At 44.9% G+C, this 19,148-nt stretch overlaps 1 protein-coding gene across 12 annotated transcripts in view; it reads left to right on the top strand.

The window, feature by feature from the left end:
• The window catches only part of HIVEP1 (HIVEP zinc finger 1), a 168,191-nt gene that overhangs the window by 42,983 nt on the left and 106,060 nt on the right, over window positions 1–19,148 (top strand). The window contains exon 1 of one of the 12 annotated variants that reach the window (XM_064160932.1): window positions 9,183–9,549. The exons of the other annotated variants lie outside the window; for them this stretch is intronic. Within the exon in view, the coding sequence (XP_064017002.1) occupies window positions 9,510–9,549 (40 nt within the window). The 5' untranslated portion in view covers window positions 9,183–9,509. Of the gene's footprint in view, window positions 1–9,182; window positions 9,550–19,148 lie in introns of those variants that run through there. 12 annotated transcript variants of the gene reach the window in all.

Raw genomic sequence — 19,148 nt, forward strand, 5'->3', positions numbered from 1 at the left:
TCCCTGCGAGCAGTCGAATTGGAGGTTAGAACAGGTAGCTCTTGCTGAAGTCCCTCTGTTGAGATTTGAGGGGTTAAAAACAGCAGGAGCAAAGAGCTTGGCAAGGGAGGAGACCACTCTGAAGGGACCAGTAGATGAAGTCTTTGCTCTCAGGATGGCGGGATCTGTGCCCGTAGGATTTAATGAAGGTACAGTGGGGATTTAGCCGCGTGTGGAGGAAGGTGCTGGTGTCACCAGGGTGAGTTACATAGCCACCATCTTTCCCTGAACTGCTTCTGAAGAACCCAGTGTGATCTCCTGATTGTGGCTGACTTGTGAACTGTTTTGATTGGTACACTAAAACCAGTTTGGATGAGACTTTGCACAAACTGATCAAGGATGTGTCCCTGCCCATGACAGGGGGGGTTGGAACTAACTAGATGATCTTCAAGGTCCCTTCTACTGAACTTAAACTATTCAGTGATTCTAGGAATACATTTGATGCAGAAGTTGGAAGTTAACAATGATTCCTTTGTGTAGCAGGAGTTTTTGAAGAGCCCTATATCTACAAGAGAACATTATGCAGAGGGATAAATTCTGCTTTTAAGTCTGTATTTTATGTGGAAATGTCTTCTGAATCTTTTAAGCACAATATATGTTAACATAAATATTTACATATGAAAAGGAAATGGGATTTTGAACTATTTGCTTGAATATTTAAGTATTCCTGTCCTTGTTTGATGTATTTTTTTCCCCCTCTTCCAAACAATCAACAGAGAAAAGTTCAAGGCTTTGGCATTTCACTCCCTTCTCACAGTAATTTCAGTCCTCCTTGGGTGCTGATACTTGGCTCTGTCTTAGCCGTTTCACATTGAAGGTTCTCAGAGAGCTTTTACATCTGTAGCCACTGCTTAGACACTGTTTGGCTGCTTCTTTAAAGTCCTTGTAATTTTTATCACGCCACTTGCTAAACCATTTCATGTCTTAGTGTTTGGGATAGAAAATGAGTGGTGCTTTCACCTCGAGCTGAAAACCCTAGTGCTGTAGCTAGCAGCCCCATGGCAGTGTTGTGACCCGGTGAGAAGCTTTGCCCCAAGCTGGTCTGAGTAATGGTGATGTTCACCTCACCTGAACCCAGCTGAGCACTGAGCACAAGGGAGCCACCCAGGCCATGCAACCGCAGCCGCCTCCAGCCCTCTGTGAGCTGCGTCGTCTCATGCCAGGCTGCTCTGTTGTTGTTATTAAAGGCATCCTCTGTGTTGGCAGCCTACCGGACTGTCTTCTTCCAGCTGAGCCTCAAGGCTTATTCCACCAAAGCTCAAGAGAGATGTGCTGATGCTGTCAGTCAGATAGGGGTGCTGTGAAGTAACATGCCGCTCTTGATCACAGTGTTATGTTCCTGATGTAAGGGTCCCAGCGGATCGTAGCTCAGGAGAGCAATGCATTGGATGACGCATTTAGAACCTCAGCCTGGTCCCAGTGAACAGAGGCACTGTTTGCTGGTTGCCCACAGTTGGACTCGTGACAGGGATACACCAAGAACTTGTCATGAATCCTATGAATCATGCCATTACTTTTTGATGTATCAGTTTCCTATTAACTTTGTGCTCAGCAGGAGGCCAAACACAGCCTCAGAGACTCCTCCCTTTTTCACTTTCACGTGTAAGACCTGTGTGGCCTGGGCAGGACACTTACTGTAGGAAAGGACTTTGATGTGGTCCACCTAAGGAGCAGGCAGCACAGAAACCCATCCTAGAGAACCAGCATTAGTTCAGGGTGAACATCCATTCTCTTGTCATCTTCCATGGAGTTGCTGGAAAGTTGTGTTATAGAATACTTGTGGCTCTGATCATCTCTGCAGGATGTGCTGCATGACAGACAGCTTTGCTCAAGGGTCTGTGTCTGAGGGATTGTGTTGAGTCTCATACTCTTGATTATTTAAATGTAAGTAATAATTGACACATGTTAAGATTTGGATGTCATTAGATGGAGGTTTTTAGACTTAGGCAAATGAATTTTGTTTTTTTTAGGTATACAACACTGTAACGTGCTTGGTAGCTTTGGCAAAAGGTTGTGGGGTTCTTTTGCCCAAGACAGGGATAACAGATGAGAATAATAAGCAAACAGAGAAGATTATGCAACAGAGGGATATTTTAATCATCTTTGCTTCGGAGAAGACAGGCCAGAGTGAGGTACCTCTTAGAAACAATCTACTTCACTGTCAATTTTCTTCAACATATTGACACCATCTCACAAAAAAAAACCCCAACCCAACACTGTTTGCTATTCCTGGTGGGGACTTCTTTCAGTCACTGCAACAGATGTTCTAGGAGACTTCTTTCAGTCACTGTAACAGATGTTCCAAGCATATTGTTACTCTGTTGGGCTTCTTTGGTAGTAAAAATACTGCAGTCTAAATATAGTTTAAATTGGCTGAGGTACCTTGTTTGCTTCAGAATTGCATTATAGCTGATTTACATCACAGTCCAACAGGACAAAACCATTAGAAAGGCAGTTTAAGATTATTTCAGACCCAGGCAGCAATTTTTATTGAATCCTATTTAAAGGAGTTCCAAAGAAGTGCTGTCTTTGTCTAACATATCATACAGTCCCAGAACAGTGGGGATTAGAGGGGACCTCTGGAGATCACCCAAATCCTGTGCTAAAACAGCATCATCCAGAGCAGATTGCCCAGGATTGTGTCCAGGCAAAATTGGAATTACCTCAGAAAAGAGACTCCACAACCTTTCTGGGCAGTCTGTTCCAGTGCTTTGTCATCTCTCATAGTAAAGAAGTTTTTCCTCATGTTGTAGTCTGGATTAGGATGAACAGTGAACACTTAGTGAACACTTCTTCCCCTGTTTATTATTTAGAATTACCTTTGGATAGAAATGGAAAAAAGTACATAAATAGTTCTTTTTTTTTTCCCTGTATGTGCAGTGTTGACTCTTGTGACAGCTGTGTATGACACATCAGGAATACACAGATCTTGTTTTCCTTGTTTTTTTTTTCCAATTGAAAGAGAGTTTAGCAAACAGAAATAGTTGAACTGGCTGAGATTAGAAAGAGAAAATCCACAGTGCACATACACAGTATACCTGGATTTCCTTTGGGGAATTTGGGAGGTGAGAAAGCTGTGACCCTTAGGACCTCCAATCCCTCTGCAGTGAGTTCCACTTCAAAGCTCTTCGTCATCTCTCTTGCTCACTTGCTCTTGGATACCACTGAGTGAGCTAACAGGATGATGCAGGCTGAGCTCTGCTAAACTGTTGGTGGCAAATAGATCCTCCTTTTTACTCCCCCACCCTGCAATTTGTACCTAAATGTCTGGTTTATGTTCATGAGACTCACTTTTGGAGACTGATGAGTTGGGAGCACAGCTGCCTGCCTGGAGCCAGGTCACAGTGTTAAGACAAAGCCTTCACAGGAGAGATCTCAATTCATGTACACTTTGTCTTGAAGTCATTTGGGCCCTGCTGTGATCTCACGTGAGGAGATACTTTCTTTTAGTTTTGCTGTACAGACTTAGTTAGGGTCACTCATACTGAACCTGACACTAGTGTGATGTTACTAGCGATGAGTAACTGTGTAACTGTTTCAAACTGAAAGCCTGAGAATGTTCATAGCCAGGTTAAATGAGACTTTGAGCAACCTGATCTAATGGAGGATGTCCTTGCCCATGACAGGCGGGTTGCAACTGGGTGATCTTTAATGTCCCTTCCAAACCAAACCATTCTGTGATTCTATGACCCTAATTGTGCTGCCATATGTCAACTGTGATTCTGGTCAGTGCCACTGATCAGAGGAACCCCCTCTTTAATTACTGGCTGGCTGAAGCTTTCTGCTTCCTCTTTTTGATGTCTGACATCAGGACATGTATGCAGATGAAGCTGATAAACTGCAGTGTCTGGGACGAGGTGCTCTTTCATTTCCAAAAATGGTGAGTAGAGCAACCCTAGGACACAGTTCAAGGTTTATTTCGTCACTTGGACTTTCACTCCAGTAGAAGAGATTGTGAATTCAGCTTTAGAGAATCTCATTTTTTGTGCCTATTGTTGCTTTGCAATCTAGTTTTGTTTCATTACCAGTTAGTTTGGTTTTTTTAGTTAGACTGTTAAAATATCCTCCAAGAAAGAAGCCTAGGGAAATACAAGTGCTGTGACCTCCAGTCACTAATGACTGAAACCTGAAGTCACTAGTGACCTCATTTGTGCCCCGTTTTGGGGGAGGAGACAGCAGTTCTTGTGGTAAGCACATGCTGCCAGGTCATTGCTGTGAATCAGGTGGCAGTAGAAGCAGCCTCTTTAATGTCCTGCTCGTGCAGGAAAGCTCACTGATAGTTGACTTGAGCATCCAATGCTGAGCCTTCACAGGAGAGAGCAGTTCACGTATGGTTTGCCTTGAAGCCCTTTGCGCCCTGCTATGATCTCACGTAAGGAGACATTTTCTTCTAGGCTTGTCTTACGAATTTAGAGTTAGGATCATTCATACTGATCTGTCTTTCTCTGGTTTCAAGCTTCTCTGTGCAGCAGCGGTGATTGTTGTTACTTAATTACTCATGTCTTCGTGTTGCTCGTGTTGATTCGCTGCCCATAGGTATTTAAGCTGTGTGAGAGGCTTTGAACATCTATTTTCTCCCCCCTTTCTGCAGCATAAACAGAAGTCTTGCAGCATTCAACTCAGAATGTGCTTTATAGAGTTCACAGGTCATTTTACTGTCCATGGACAGCTGATTTATATGTACTTTTTGCAGCATGCTTGTGGCCTTCTCTTAACTATTTTTATGAATTATATTTTTAAATGAAAGAAAATAATTAACTTACTTCTGGAGTTTGCTTTCTGGTTTGAAGAGCTGTGCAGGGCACATCAGGATAGTTGTGATACTGAGGTTTCAAACTTCATCTCTTTTGTCCAGCTCTCATCCCACAGTAGAGGACTATGGGGAGACTTTTATTTCCTCAAATGTAGATTGGTCATCTAGGGACAGATATCTGAGAGTCTTCTTTATAGCTTTGTCATTACCCATTTATAACAACAAGGTTTCCAGGAAGTTGATGATGCTTTTAGCTCAGAATTTAGCAGGGTAAATTACTGCAAGTGAGAAGAGGTGAAGTTTCTTGGAGATTAATATAGCAGAGATGTGCCTGCCTCTCCATAGCATTTGGATATAGAATCGTTTTGCTCGGGAGACCTTTGACATCATCAGGTCCAACCGTTAACCCAGCACTGCCATATGGTTAGCAAGAATGGGAAACACCCTGACCTTAACATAACCTTCTGCCCTGGGATTTTGCTGTCTGTCTCAAGACCTGCAGTAGGAGGTCTGAATGCCTCTCACAAGCCCTCCTACCAAGGCTGTCTCCCAAAAAGGGGAACAGAAGGGTTATGAAAAATTTTTTTTACTTCAAAACTGTATAAAATCCAACCAAGATCTCGACTTCAGCTCCATTAGGAGTCTAAAACTAGCCCAAACCATTTTCCAGGGTTCATTTTTCTGTGAGTACAAAGTAAATGAACCATTAGTTTCATATGTGGGGCAGAATACTTCCAGAAGAGATCAAGGAGGAAGGTTTTGGGAAAGAGCCACAATCAGCAGTTCAGTAGTTAGCGAGTTTCTTTCCCCAGCAAGAGATACAATGTCTGTGTGAGAAATGGCCACTGGATTGCTGTGTGGAGAGGTGCTCGAGGTGCTGTGAAACAGAAACTGAAGCCATTGCAGACACCATACCTCCCTGTTGAACATTAATGAACTGTAGCATTTATATGTGAGGTTTGTGGCTGCTTATGTATGCTTAACTGGTCAAAAGTTTCTTGAAGCATTAAGGGCAGGCAGTGTCATTTGTGCAGCAGGCAAAGCCCTCTGCCCATGGCTGTAACAGTGACCTCATTTGAACTGATAAATAACTGTTTTAGCCACGACCTTTAACAGCTGAAATATGTTGGCCATCTACAGCGTTGTAAGGGTTACTTCAGAAGAGGAGAAGGCGTATGTATGTATGTATGCATTGCTCTGTGTGATCCTTTCTGGCTTGTAACAGCACTTCAAGGGAATTCCAGAGTTTAGTAGTAGAGCAACGGCTTTTCTGTGTGCTTGCTTTCTTCCTGGTGAAAGGTGCACATCCAGAGGGATGCATGGTACTGTGCAGCCTGTTGATATCAAGGCAAAAAAGGAAACTGTGGCAGAATGTGAGGTTGTTTTATCCTCTTAATGTATAAGGCTTATTTCTGGTTTGCATTCTCTGGTTTCATTTGAAAGACAAGAGAGATATTAAAATATAATGAGGGCAATTCATTTTCTCGGTTCACAGTGGCTCAGATTTAGAAAGGGAAAAAAACCCAAACCCATAATAAGCACAGTGCTTAAGGGCTCCTGTGTAAGAATGTTATTCTTAACCTTCAGCAAATGCTTATGGGCTGCCCTGAATAGTAATGGGTTTAAGCACATGCTTAAGTATTTTCCTGAAGGAAGACCTGAGTATCTTGGCAAGAGTTATGTTACAGCTCCGTTTACCTTTATCATAAATCCCAGCACCAGGCGCAAACTTGCCTTTCATCTCTTGGCAGATAGCTGCATGTATAGATTTTCCCACCTCCCTTCAGCTTGCTTTCTATGCCTCTCTTGCTGCAATCTGATCAGTCAGGGCTGACCTTCAGTGGTGCTCCACACGGGCTGGAGGCCCAGCCAGCATGGATCCGATTGCACGATCAAAGTCCACACCTTGCCTTTCATCTGCCACTCTTCCGCCTTCCCGGGGTTATTAATTTGAAGAAGATGGAATGTACAACAGTTTGCTGCTGCAGCCATTAATGAGCAGCAGGAAAGGGAATTGTGTCATTTTTCCACGGTGGGAGGTGGGACTGGAGTGGGTTTAAATCTGCACCAGGTGGCTGTTGGTTGGATGCAAGAGATGCAGAAAAAAAGGGGAAAATGCCACAAACAAACATATGGAACCCCAAATTTGGCCAAGATAAAAACCCCTCAGCCTGCAGGCTTCTTCAAAGGACCTCAAACCAGGGCATAGGAGGTTCCATCTGAACATACAAAAAAGCTTCTTTGCATTGATGATGACAGAGCCTTAGAGCAGACTGTCCAGAGAGGTTGTGGAGTCCCCTCTGGAGCGGTTCCAAACCTGCCTGGACGTGATCCTAGGCACTATGCACTAGGTGACCCTGCTTTAGCAGGGGGGGTTGGACTAGATTATCTCTAGAGGTCTGCCATGGTTTGATAAGGTCTGCCTGTAAGCCTTTTTTTTTTTTTTGTTTCTCAAGGCTGAGCAAACCCAATCCTCTCAGCTTTTTTTCATATGGCAATTTCCACTTAAATCATCTTTATTGCTCTTGCCTGAACCTCTTCAGCCTGTCCATGCCTTTTTGTACAGCAGGGACCAAAACTGAACACAGGATTCCAGGTGTGGCCTGATCAGCACTGAATAGAGTGGGTCAGTGACTTCGTGATCTGTGCTGGTAGTGCTCCTGTTGATGCAGCCCAGCTTTCCTTGCTTCAGCAGTACACTGTTCACTCCTACTGACCTTTTTTCCAGCGAGATCTCTGGGTTCTCTTTCCACAGAGCTGCTCTTCAGCCAGCTAGATCCTGTTTTGCACTGCACTTAGAGAGTCGTATTTGAGAGTACAGTTTTGAAGATGAGGAAAACTTTCTTTCCCGTGAAGGTGCCAGAGCCCTGGAGCAGGCTGGCCAAAGTTTGTGGAGTTTGCTTTTCTGGAGGCATTCCAGACTTGTCTGGGCATGATCCTGGGCAACCTGCCCTGGGGGGACCCTGCTTTAGCAGCAGCATTTAACTAGATGATCTCCAGAGGTCCTTTCCTCCGCATCTCTATCAGCGATCTGGATGAGAGCAGCTCAGCAGCCCCCCACTGAGGGGGTGGCTGACGCCCGTCAGGCTGTGCTGCCATCCAGCGAGATCTCTGCAGGCTGGAGTGCTGGATGAAGGCTAACCACATGAAGTTCAGTAAAGACAAGTGCAGGGTCCTGCATCTGGGAAGGTGTAACAGCAGGCACCAGTAGAGGTTGGGGCCTGGCCTGCTGGAAAGCAGTTCCATGGAGAAAGGCTTTGGAGTCCTGATGGACAGCTAGTTCTCCATGGGCCAGCAGTGTGCCCTCGTGGCCAAGAGAGTCAGAATGGCATCCTGGAGTGCATCAAGAAAAGTGTGTCCAGCAGGTTTAGGGAGGTTCTTCTCCCCCTCTACTCTGCCCTAGTGAGACCACACTTGGAATACTGTGTCCAATTTTGGGCTCCACAGTTCAAGAGAGACAGAGACCTGCTGGAGGGAGCCCAGGGGAGAGCTATGAGGATGACTGGGGGACTTGAGCATCTCCCCTGTGAGAAGAGACAGAGAGACCTGGGGCTGTTTAGTCTGGAGAAGACTGAGAGGAGATCTGATCAATGTCTATAAATATCTGAGGGATGGGTGTGAAGTGGATGGGGCCACTCTCTTTTTGGTGGTCTGCAGCAATAAGCCAAGGAGCATTGGCTACAAACTGGAACATAGAAGGTTTGACCTCAAGATGAGGAGAAACTTCTTTACAGTGAGGGTGACAGAGCACTGGAACAGGCTGCCCAGAGAGGCTGTGGAGTCTCCTCTGGGTACTTTGAAAGCCCACCTGGACTCATTCGTGTGCGGACTACCCTAGGGGATCCTGCTTTGGCAGGGGGGTTGGACTCGATGATCTCTGGAGGTCCCTTCCAGCCTCTAAGGTTCTGTGCTTCTGATTCCAGCCCCTGCCCTGCCGGGATGCTGTGGTTCCCAGCGCAGGGGGCGCAGAGCAGAGCCGGAACGCGGTGGGAGCCGCGGTGGGAGCCGCGGTGGGAGCCGCAGGGGCCGCCGGTCCGCTCGGCAGGTCTCGGCGCGCTCGGCTTGCGTAAGAGGCGGCCCCGTGTTGCCCGTCGCTGCCGTTGCCATGGCGAGCTAGCGGGGGAGGATTCCTGGGATCCATCCGTAAGCCGGGCAGGGAGATTATTACGTCTTAAGCTAGCACGCCGCTGTGCCTAACATGATGTGGCAGGGTCGTGCAGGTGTCCCGCGGGGGGGGCTGTGTGACCTGGGAGCCAGCCAGCAGCCCCGAACCGAACTGTTGCAGGCATCGTTTTGAATAAAATAAAGCTTTGCAGGGCTGGAGGGTGCCTCGCGGAGGGGGTGGTGGGGGTGGGTAAGAGGATTTGGTGCATCTGCATGGGGAGAGATGTTGTGGAAAATACCTGAGAAAAACAGTGCAGGACTTTAGGGGAGCTTGGCACCGAGTGCTGGGTGGTTTGGATGGGAAGGGGAGGCAATCGTGAGTATTCCTGGTGTCTGCCGAGAGCGGTCTGTCACTGCTAGAAGATCCTCCTAATTGTCATCTGCAGATTTTATTGTCACGGTTAGTTGTTAGCATTTCAATCATAAGCTGTGCACATAAACATGCCCTGAAAATTCATAAGCAGTAAGCAAGCAGCAAGTCTAAATATTAGCCCTAGATGTATTAGTTGCTGTCTAGCCTTGAGCAAATCATTGACAGATGTCTTTAATGTGAATGGAAGGAATGACAGAAGAAGGCATCAGTGTCTGCTCTGGTAAGTTTTCTCTCTGTTGTCTTTAATTGTTAGTGTTTGAGCCTAGTTCTCACTGTAACAATGGGATCAGTTGCCACTGGTGGGGTCTCTGTGTGCTTTGGAGCTTTGTGCTACTCTGTGCCTGCTCGAATTCCTAGAAGCAGCTGAGAATTTATCAAGTCCTGTCACAGGGCTCCCTTCTTTTTTTGCTATCATTAGTGCAGGAAAAAAACTTTATGAATTTTGATGTTTGGTTTCAGTCTTGGTAAGGTGATGAATTGCCTGGAAGAAAGTGTGAAAAATGCTGTCATTGTAAAAGTGTTTTGTAAGAGAACCAACCCTATCTGGGTTAATAATAATATCAACTGCCAGAAAACAAATACAGGGGAGGAAGAATGTGAGTAAACTTAACACTCTTGAACAGTTTTACAGCAGTGGGATAAGAAATGTGTTGGGATGTAAGAGAGTACACTGCTGGGAAATGAGTGTGCATTACACCCACTGTACATTAGTTATAACCCTGTTGTTTTCGTTGTCTGCAATTAATTGAGCAATTTCTTCCAGGACTGAAACTGCAGGTTAAGCACGTTTGCTTTGAAAGACAGTCCTCTGAATCGAGGCAGCTTTTGCTCTTGCCCTCTTAACAAGCTCTCACAAAGCACATTTTGTGCACTATGGTTAGGAATTCCTGAAAGGTATCGCTGGGGGTTAATTCACTGTTACATAAACAGCCAGTAACGGCCTTTCACTATACTGGAGTTGCTCTAACATAGTTATTAGCTTCCAGGCTGTTACAAGGGGAAAGGCTCTGTTTAGCCTTTATGGACAAAGACATTTTACTTTTGCAGGTATTATTTGTATGAAAAAGACAGTTATGAGAACATTTTTACTTCAACACTTTAAAGGTATTGCACAAGTAGGCAAAGCCTAACCTCGGGCTGTAGCTTTGGCACTGGGTTTTTTAGAACTGGGACAAGATCTTTGCCTCTCAAGTTGTACTGGGAGTCAGGGGGTAGAGCCTAACAAAATCACAAGCAAACCAGTTTGCCAGAAGCTGAGGTTAGTTGCATGAGAAGTGTTGCTGCTTTTAATGAGCAAAGGCTACCTGAGTAAAGCTGTGTGAGCACATCTTCTGAAAATGAAGAAATGAGAGCCGGCAGCATGTGAAGCTGGAAGAATACAGCTGTACCAAAGTGTGTGAGCACAGGGAGCCAGAAGGTGGGATTTGTTGCAGCAGGGTTATGCAATACTTCAGCACACTCCAGGAAGGAGCTGAGGAGAAGTTTCTGAGCGACTCAGTGCAGAGGTGCCAGCCTGTCACTGGCGGGTGGCAGATGTGCCTGCAGCCATTATTAGTAGTTGCTTCTGGTTTTGAAACGTCCCATCAGGAACTGGCCAGATGCTTTTGGTGTTGGGGTGTTTATTCAGCAAAGCAGGCCTGGTACCTGTTGGAGGAGCCTGCAAAACTGGTACTGTCTTAAAGAGCAGCTGTTGTTTGTTCAGAGAACTTGGAAGTGTTTGGGTATGAGAACTTTGCTTACATTTAGGCACCCTCAGCTGCCCCAGACTAGCTTACAGCTGTTCTTTTTGGGAAGTGGAAATACTGCTTTTCTGCTGCATTTCTCTAAGTAATGAGTATGGTGAGGTTTTTTTTGTGTGTGCTGTTCAGCTGTCTTTTGCGTGTGCTCAGTGTTCATTAATTATTGACAAGTACTTTCCAAGAGATAAAGTAACTTATACTTTGGTTGTCTCGGCTGTAGGGATTTGACTCTTGTTTATTTTAAAATGCAGGATTGTTCTGCATCACCAGCAGTTGTTTGCTTAAGCTTGTAAAGCAAACACATGACTTTGCAGCAACCTTTCTTTCCCTCCACTGTCCCTTGACCCCAAAGTAGTTCAGCCTGAAACTTGGTAAGTTAATTGCAATTACGTTGGCAAAATTAAAAACAAAGGGAGATGGATGAAGCTTGACCTTATCATGATTTTGGATAGATGGCAGCTGAAAACATTAATTGCTGCTGTTTGGGCAGCTACCTTTGACAGGATAGGGTTTCAGTTGATGTTTCCCCCTTGAAGAAAGGGAGACATGCTCAGTTGTCTGCTTCATTTCTGGAGCCTTTCTGAAGCTCAATGGATCGATGAGTGGTCTTAATTGGTGTTGTGCAGATCTGCCTTTCAGACGTTTTCACTTCCGTGACATGGAACTAGTGTTAGCTTATCTCTGTATCTTTGTTTTGCTGTATGTGTGCTTGTCACAGGGAATTAAGTGTTTGCATGCAGTTAAAAATGGCAGACCTTTGCTACAGTCAATATAATTATAATGGAATTAATGACATCTTAAATTAAGAAGAAGTTTTGCTCATTTGTCTGTTATGTACTATGATTTGATTATAAATCCCAGAAGAGCCAATGGCCCTAGAGATGATAGATGACAGGATACACAGTACATGCTGGAAGATCAGCTGTTACGTTGGTTCATCCAGTCCTGACTGTTCAGGACTGTTCAGTGGCTAAGGAATTGGCTGGATGGTCACATCCAGAGGGTAGTGCTCAGTGGCTTAAATTCCAGATGGAGAGCAGTGACAAGTGGTGCTTCTCAGGAGTCTGTACTGGGACCTGTGCAGTTTAACATTTTTATCAATGATACAGACAGTAGGATCGAGTGCATCACCAGCAAGTTTGCAGGTGACACCAAGCTGAATGGCACTGTTCATATGCCAGAGGGAGATGATGTCATCCAGAGCGACCTGGACAAGGTGGAGAGTTGGGCCCAGGTGAACCTCATGAGGTTCTGTACCTCAACCCTCACTATCAACACAGCCTAGGGGATGAGGTGAGAGAAAGCAGTCTTGTGGAAAAAGACTTGAGTGTGTTGATGGACAAGAAACTGGACATGGACAGACAGTGTGAGCTTGAAGCCCAGAAGGCAAATCACATCCTAGGCTGCAACCATAACGTTGTGTTGCCAGCAGATCGAAAGAAGTGATTCTGTCACTTTGCTCTGCTGGGACCTCACTGGAGTACTGTGTCCAGGTCTGGAGCCCTCAATACAGGAAGGACATGGAGCTGATTGATTGAGTCCAGAAGCAGGCCATGAAAATCGATCAGGGGGGTTGGAGCACCTCTGCTACAGAGATAGGCTGAGGGAGCTGAGCTTGTTCAGCCTGGAGAAGAGAAGCCTCCAGGGAGACCTAATAGTAGCCTTCCAGAACCTGAAGGGGTCCTGCAAGAAAGCTGGAGAGAGACTGTTTACAATGGCCTGCAGTGACAGGATGAGGGGCAATGGTTTCACACTCGAGAAGAGCAGATTTAGATTGGATGTTAGGAACAAGTTATTTACTATGAGGGTGGTGGAACACTGCAACAGGTTGCCCAGGGAGATGGTTGAGGCCCCAACCCTGTAGATACTCAAGGTGAGGCTGGACAGGGCTCTGGACAACTTAATCTAGTTGAGGATGTCCCTGCTGACTGCAGACTGGGGGGAGGTTGGACTAGATTAGCTTTGGAAGTCCCTTCCAGCCCAGACCATTCTGTGATTCTGTGACTTGTGTTGTGAAAGGGTGTTGAGAAGGCAGCTGTAACTCAGCTGTCTAGTTTATTTAGAGGTGGACTCCAGACGGAAAACCAAGCACAAAGCTTCCTGTTAAGGTATTTGGAAATCTCTTTGCACTGTTAAACCTGACACTGTAAGTCTTTGTAGCATATATTACCAAAAGTGATCTTAAACCTTTGCAAGTTGTCTTTCATCTAGAAAGTGGGTGGTACGGGGAGAGTTAAAAGCCGGGGATAAGGCTTTTGAATCTTAATGAAGATCATCCTGGCTAGCCAGAGGGGAAATGGCAAGTGGGAGGCTGAGCTGGTTTTAAAGTTAACACATGAGTTGCAGTTGGTGTGATCTTGCTGTCCATTGGAGACTCTGTACAGGTGTGCCATACAGTTTGAGTCTGTACTCGTGGGGTTTTGTATGTAGCAAAGTGTATGGTCACAAACCAGTTCATGCTGAGCATAGTGAGATTTTATTCTGCTTGAAACTCTGTGCTTTATTATAGGTTTTTATTCTCATTGCAAGATAAATATCAGGGGTTTATTGCTTAATAATAAGTTTTATCTTTAAAGATCATGTTCCAAAAGATTGAGAATGAGTTGTTACTTCACCCAGGAGTTATGAATGTGATTGTCAAGAGCACTTGGACGTTGAATTAAAGGAACAGTGGTTTAATTGGCAGGAGTTTTGCCATAACTTTCTGTGAGAAAATCAGAATCATAGAATAAACAGAATGGTTTGGGTTAGAAGGGAACTTTAAAGGTCATTTAGTCCAACTGCCCTGCAAATAAGCAGGCATCTTCAACTAGCCCATGTTCCTCAGAGTCCTGTCCAACCATACCTCAGTGTCTTCTGCGTAAGTAGTTGGTAGGAAACTGCCTAAGTATCTCTGTAAGACTTCATGTGAGCACCAGCTATGTTCCTCAGGAGTATAATTATCTTCCCAATAAATCTGTGTAGCATGGAAATGTTGTTTTGCTGACTGGTGACAAGGCAGGCAGGAAGGTTGTGCTGGGCACCACTACTGAGCTGGCATATCCCTCAGCAAGTTTCTTAACCCTGAAACCAAACTTTTCTGTCCTGTAACTAATTCTCTGTGACATTTCACCCTCACCTCTCCAACATCATCCCACATATTCTCTTCTGCCTTTTCATCACTGAGCCATGCATTTGAGAGCAAGCATCCCCTTCCATTTTCCCACTCACCATGGAAGAGGGAATTTTGTGCTGCTGGTAGGCATCTTATTACCTGGTTGGTTTTTTTTATTGCTCTCTGCCTGGCTTCTTTCCAAGGCAGTCAGTCCTCACTTTCATCTACACCCTGGGATTCCAGAGGAGCTATGAAGAAGCAAGCCTTTGTGTGAGATTTGGCTGGTTTGCAGAGTCCCTTGCCACAGGGGAATGGAAGTCATAACAAGGGAGTTCCCACAGATAGGTGGATGTTGTGGGGTTGTGCCAGGAAGTTTTGAGTTCCTAGTAAATTATAAGATGAAATTCTTGTTCTCTTAAAATCCTTGGGAGCTTCATAGTCAGCCAGAGCACAGCCTGAATTTTGATTAAGAAGAATGAGATTTTCTGGGTTAGCCACTTCAAACAAAAATACATATTTAAGCTTTCCAATCCTCTGCAAGTGTTCCCATTCAGAGGTAGGGCACTTTATGTGATGTCCTCTGTTGGTAGTGTATTGATGTGGAATCAAATGCTCATTCGAGTCTGGAGCATGGGCTTGGCAAAGGCATTTCAGTTTTGTCTAATTTGTTCTATGCAACAGGGAGAGATGAGGGCTGGAGCACCTCTGCTATGAGGAAAGGCTGAGAGAGTTAAGATTGTTCAGCCTGGAGAATAGAAGTCTTCAGGTAGGCTTATTGCAGCCTTTTAGTATTTAAAGCAGGCCTGGAAGAAAGATGGGGGACAGATTTCAGCAGGAGATGTTGTGACAGAACAAGGGGTGATGGATTTAAAGTAAGAGGGCAGACTTAGACTAGATAAATGAATAATTTGCTTATAGTGTGGGTGGTGAAACATTCACACAAGTTGCCGAGAGAGATGGTAGAGGCCCCATCCTGGAAACATTTCAGGTCACGTTGAACTGAGCTCTGAGCAACCAGATCTGGTTGAAGATGTCCCTGCTCGCAGCAGGAGAGTGAACTAAATGACCTTTAAAGGTCCCTTCCAGCCCACACCATTCTATGGTTCACTTGTGTGTACCTGTGTAGCATTTTGAGGGACAAGTGTATATACAACAAAGACAATGTCTAACTCTTTGAGGTCCTTAGTTGTGTTTGTAGCCTTACCGTGGATACAGTAATATGTATGCAAAAAGCAAAAGCCTATCTCTTGAAGTTACCTAAACCAAGAGTATTTCCAGAGTGAGTCCTCTGAGCAGCAATGAATTGGTTCAAATCTCTCAGTCTTCTCTTCTCCAGACTAAACAGCCCCAGGTCTCTCTTCACAGGGGAGTTGCTCAAGTTCCCCATTCATCCTCGTGGCTCTCCTCTGGACTCTTTCCAGTGAGTCCCTGTCTGTCTTGAACTGGGGAGCCGAAAAATTGACACAGTATTCCAAGTGTGATCTACTAGGGCAGAGTAGAGGGGGAGAAGAACTTCCCTAGACTTGCTGGCCACACATTTCTTGATGCACCTCAGGATGCCATTGGCTCTCTTGGACACAAGGGCACATTTCTGGCCCATGCAGAATTTTCTGTCCACCAGGACTCCAAGGTCTTTCTCCATGGAGCTGCTTTCCAGCAGGCCAGGCCCCAACCTGTACTGCTGCCTGCTGTTATTCTTCCCTGTGGGCCAGCAGGGCCAGTGACGTCTTGTCTTGTGTCAGGAACAGTGTGACCAGTACTCTGTACTTGGGAGACTGCACTGTGAGAGTACTGTGTTCAGTTTTGGGGCCCATAGTGCAAGAAAGATGTTTAGGTCCTGGAGTGTGTCCAGGGAAGGACAGTGAAGCTGGTAAAGAGTCTGGAGAACAGGTCTTATGAGGTGTGCTGGTTGAAGGCTAATTGGAATATTTTAATGAAGGAAGTCAGATCACTGGTTGTAAAAAGAAAGTAAAGATGAAGTCTGTGTCATTTATTGGTTTGCTGAGAGGGCTAAAAAGCCAAAATGTCAGTGATTTGTCCCACTCTGATCTGCGACGCTGTTCCCTTTTGTTTCTCCTTCAATCTGCTCTAATATCTCCCCTCTAATCTTGGCTAACACATAACAATGTGAGCTTTGCTGGTTGTTTTGTTTGTCTGCCTGGGAAAGTAGAGGGAGAAAGAGAGGATACCTCTGAGTCCCTTCTAGGCAGTCTCCTTTGCCTGGGAGGGAGTTTGAGTTTCTGTATTATTTCTGATCAGTGTGTAATTGTAAATACTTGTAAATGTATTGTGTATATATGCTTGTGCATTTTGCTGCCCTGTAAATAGAGCTCCATCTTACTTCCAAGCCCTCTGAGCTAGTCTGGTAAATTCCACTAGTGTGTGGGGAAAGTTCCTAGCCCACCTCATGGATAATGGCCAAGGGAACTGGGGTCATTTAGTCTGGAAAAGAGAAAAGAAGGCTTAGGGGGACTTCTTGCTCTCTACACCTACCTGAAAGAAGGTCTTGGTGAAGTGGGGGTCAGTCTCTTCTCCCAGGCAACAAGTGATAGGACAAGAAGGAACAGCCTCAAGTTGTACTAGGGGACTTTTAAGTGGGATATTAGAAGAAACTTTTACACTAAAAGGATTCTTAAACACTGGAATGGGCTTCCCATGGAGGTGATTGAATCCCCACCCCTGGAGGTGTTTAAAAGACACAGAGATGTGGTGCTGAGGTATGTGATTTAACGCCAGCCTTGGTAGTTAGATAGTGATTGGATTGGATGATCTTGAAGATCTTTTCTGACTAAAACGATTCTATGATTAAAGCAAAATTAATGTAGAGTTTCAAAGCCCCAAAATGTCTTAGTGAGAGTCCCAGGGTTATCGCTGATGTTAATAGAGCTCTGTGTACCTTCACAGTGCGTACCCCAGCCACAGTGTGTTCATTTTGCTCCGACTGGATGGATATACATTACTTGTTTGGGGGATAACTGTGAGGGTAACATGCCATATAGTGCATTTTTTTATCCAGTACTGACATATCTCAACTCCATTTTTAAGGCCTAGTGGAATTTTAATGGCCAGTATATGTCTCGATATGCTTCATCCACTTCTTGTTACACAGGATTGCAGTACGATGCTAGAGCCCCTTTGATAATACAGCACATAGATTCTTAATGGCCTGTACAAGGTATTCCCAAAATGTGTTTACTTGCATGGCTTACTTCTGGTTTTCTTTGGCATTATGCCTTAAGGAAGCTTCACTGCCTCACTCTTTGGTTTCAAGTTTTGCCTCTCAAATATAAAACAGCTATGATACATTTAGAAAGCAAGAAGTTGTAGATAAAACCAGGCAGCCATCTTAAACCCCAGCTAGAAATGGAATATTACAGATAGAGTTTTGCTTTGCTTTGCTTGAGTCTCATTGAATTGTGTGAGAGTCGAGGTGTCATATCCCACTGCATACCTTCAGCAATCGGCAGTCTGGTTGGTTATTTACTTTTTGTTTTCTCTCCCATGGATCTTAGGGCAACAGCATTCAGGCAGAGTGTAGCCTGGTTATTCTTAATGTATCTTTCTTGGTTGCACAGCTCAAAACGTGAGGAGTTTTATGGAGGTTGCATTTTAAATCCTGACAACATCCTATTTGTTCTTGCAGGGGAGTTGGACTGGATAACCTTTAAAGATCCTTCCAAGCCATTCTGTGATTTGGTGATTCTAACAATTTCACTGTGCCTTCCATATGCTTTAAAGTCCAAGGAATTGTTTCCACATCTTCCTGTAGTGGTGAGATAGCTGGGGTTGGGAGTGTCGCCTCTCTCTGCAGTAACCCCAGTGGTGATGCACAGCTGCAGAGGTGTCACAGCCAGCTTGATGGGTCACCTCGAGAGTTTGCCAGACCCACTCTCTTGCAAAGTCCCTGGTGGCTGAGAGAGCTTGGTGAAGAGCAGGCTGCCACATGATTACATACCCCATCTTCCTTTCTCCTTGTGTGACACTCTATTGTACCAGACCTGCCAGCTGTAATGAGGTTTAACATAGCTGTTCACTGAGGAGGTGTTACAGTATTTCCAAGCACGGTGTGACTGTGGAGTTTCACCACCTTGCTTTTGGATAAAGTGGTGAAAAGTAGTGTTTTGTATGAGAGAAGGAATGACATCTGTACAGTCCCAACAACTTTGTCAGGACATATAGTTCCGCAAGCAGAGATTTAGGATTTGGGTAATGCTTATGTAATAGAATCTCAGTTTTTTAAATAGGATATTTCAAGTGAAATGTCTAGAACACTGCTCTGTAAGTAAGGTCCTGATCCTTCACCAGCAGACTGTGTTGCCTTCAGACCTGTGTGACCATACTTCTACCTCAGCATCAGGGTGATTGAGATACCGTCGTACCTTTAACTGCTCAAGCTGCCAGTTTAAAAGACTAATTTCTACTGATAAGTGATCAAAGGTCTCTGTCACACATCTTCGACTGATGTAACTGGCTACCTTTGCAGCTGTTCATGCTGTGCATTTAGCTGAAGACCTGTTCAAGAGGGAGGAGGTATTTTAAGGAAATAATAAGGCTCTTATGGTCCGTGTTTGTGCTGCCTGACTGTATTTGACTTCACTGGTGGCTGTTCAAATGCAGAGTTCAGATCTTACTTTAGTGGCGTGTGCATTGATAACTGGTGTCTCCCTCCGTGATCTCTGATTGCAATCTCATGGGCAAATGCTTCTTTAATTGTTTGTGTCCTGCTCTTTGCCACTGTCTTTCTCTTGTAAAATGAATTGAAGTGTTTAGTTTAGGAAGAATACAGTCAAATATTATGTACTGTGAAATGGCCAAAAGGACATTTTTGGGGAGGAGAGGAAGGGAGACTTGCTAACCTGGCACTTGTCGATCTGCCATAGAAGAAAAAAAGTGCACAGGTCAAAATGGAGGAGGTGCTTGTGAATGTTGAGATCTCTTGTGAGTCTGGAGCTCAGCCTGTATTCCTACACATAAAGAGGGAGAGAG

This window comes from Pogoniulus pusillus, chromosome 21, assembly GCF_015220805.1.
Source record: "Pogoniulus pusillus isolate bPogPus1 chromosome 21, bPogPus1.pri, whole genome shotgun sequence".
In the NCBI taxonomy this organism is placed as follows: Eukaryota; Metazoa; Chordata; class Aves; order Piciformes; family Lybiidae; genus Pogoniulus; species Pogoniulus pusillus.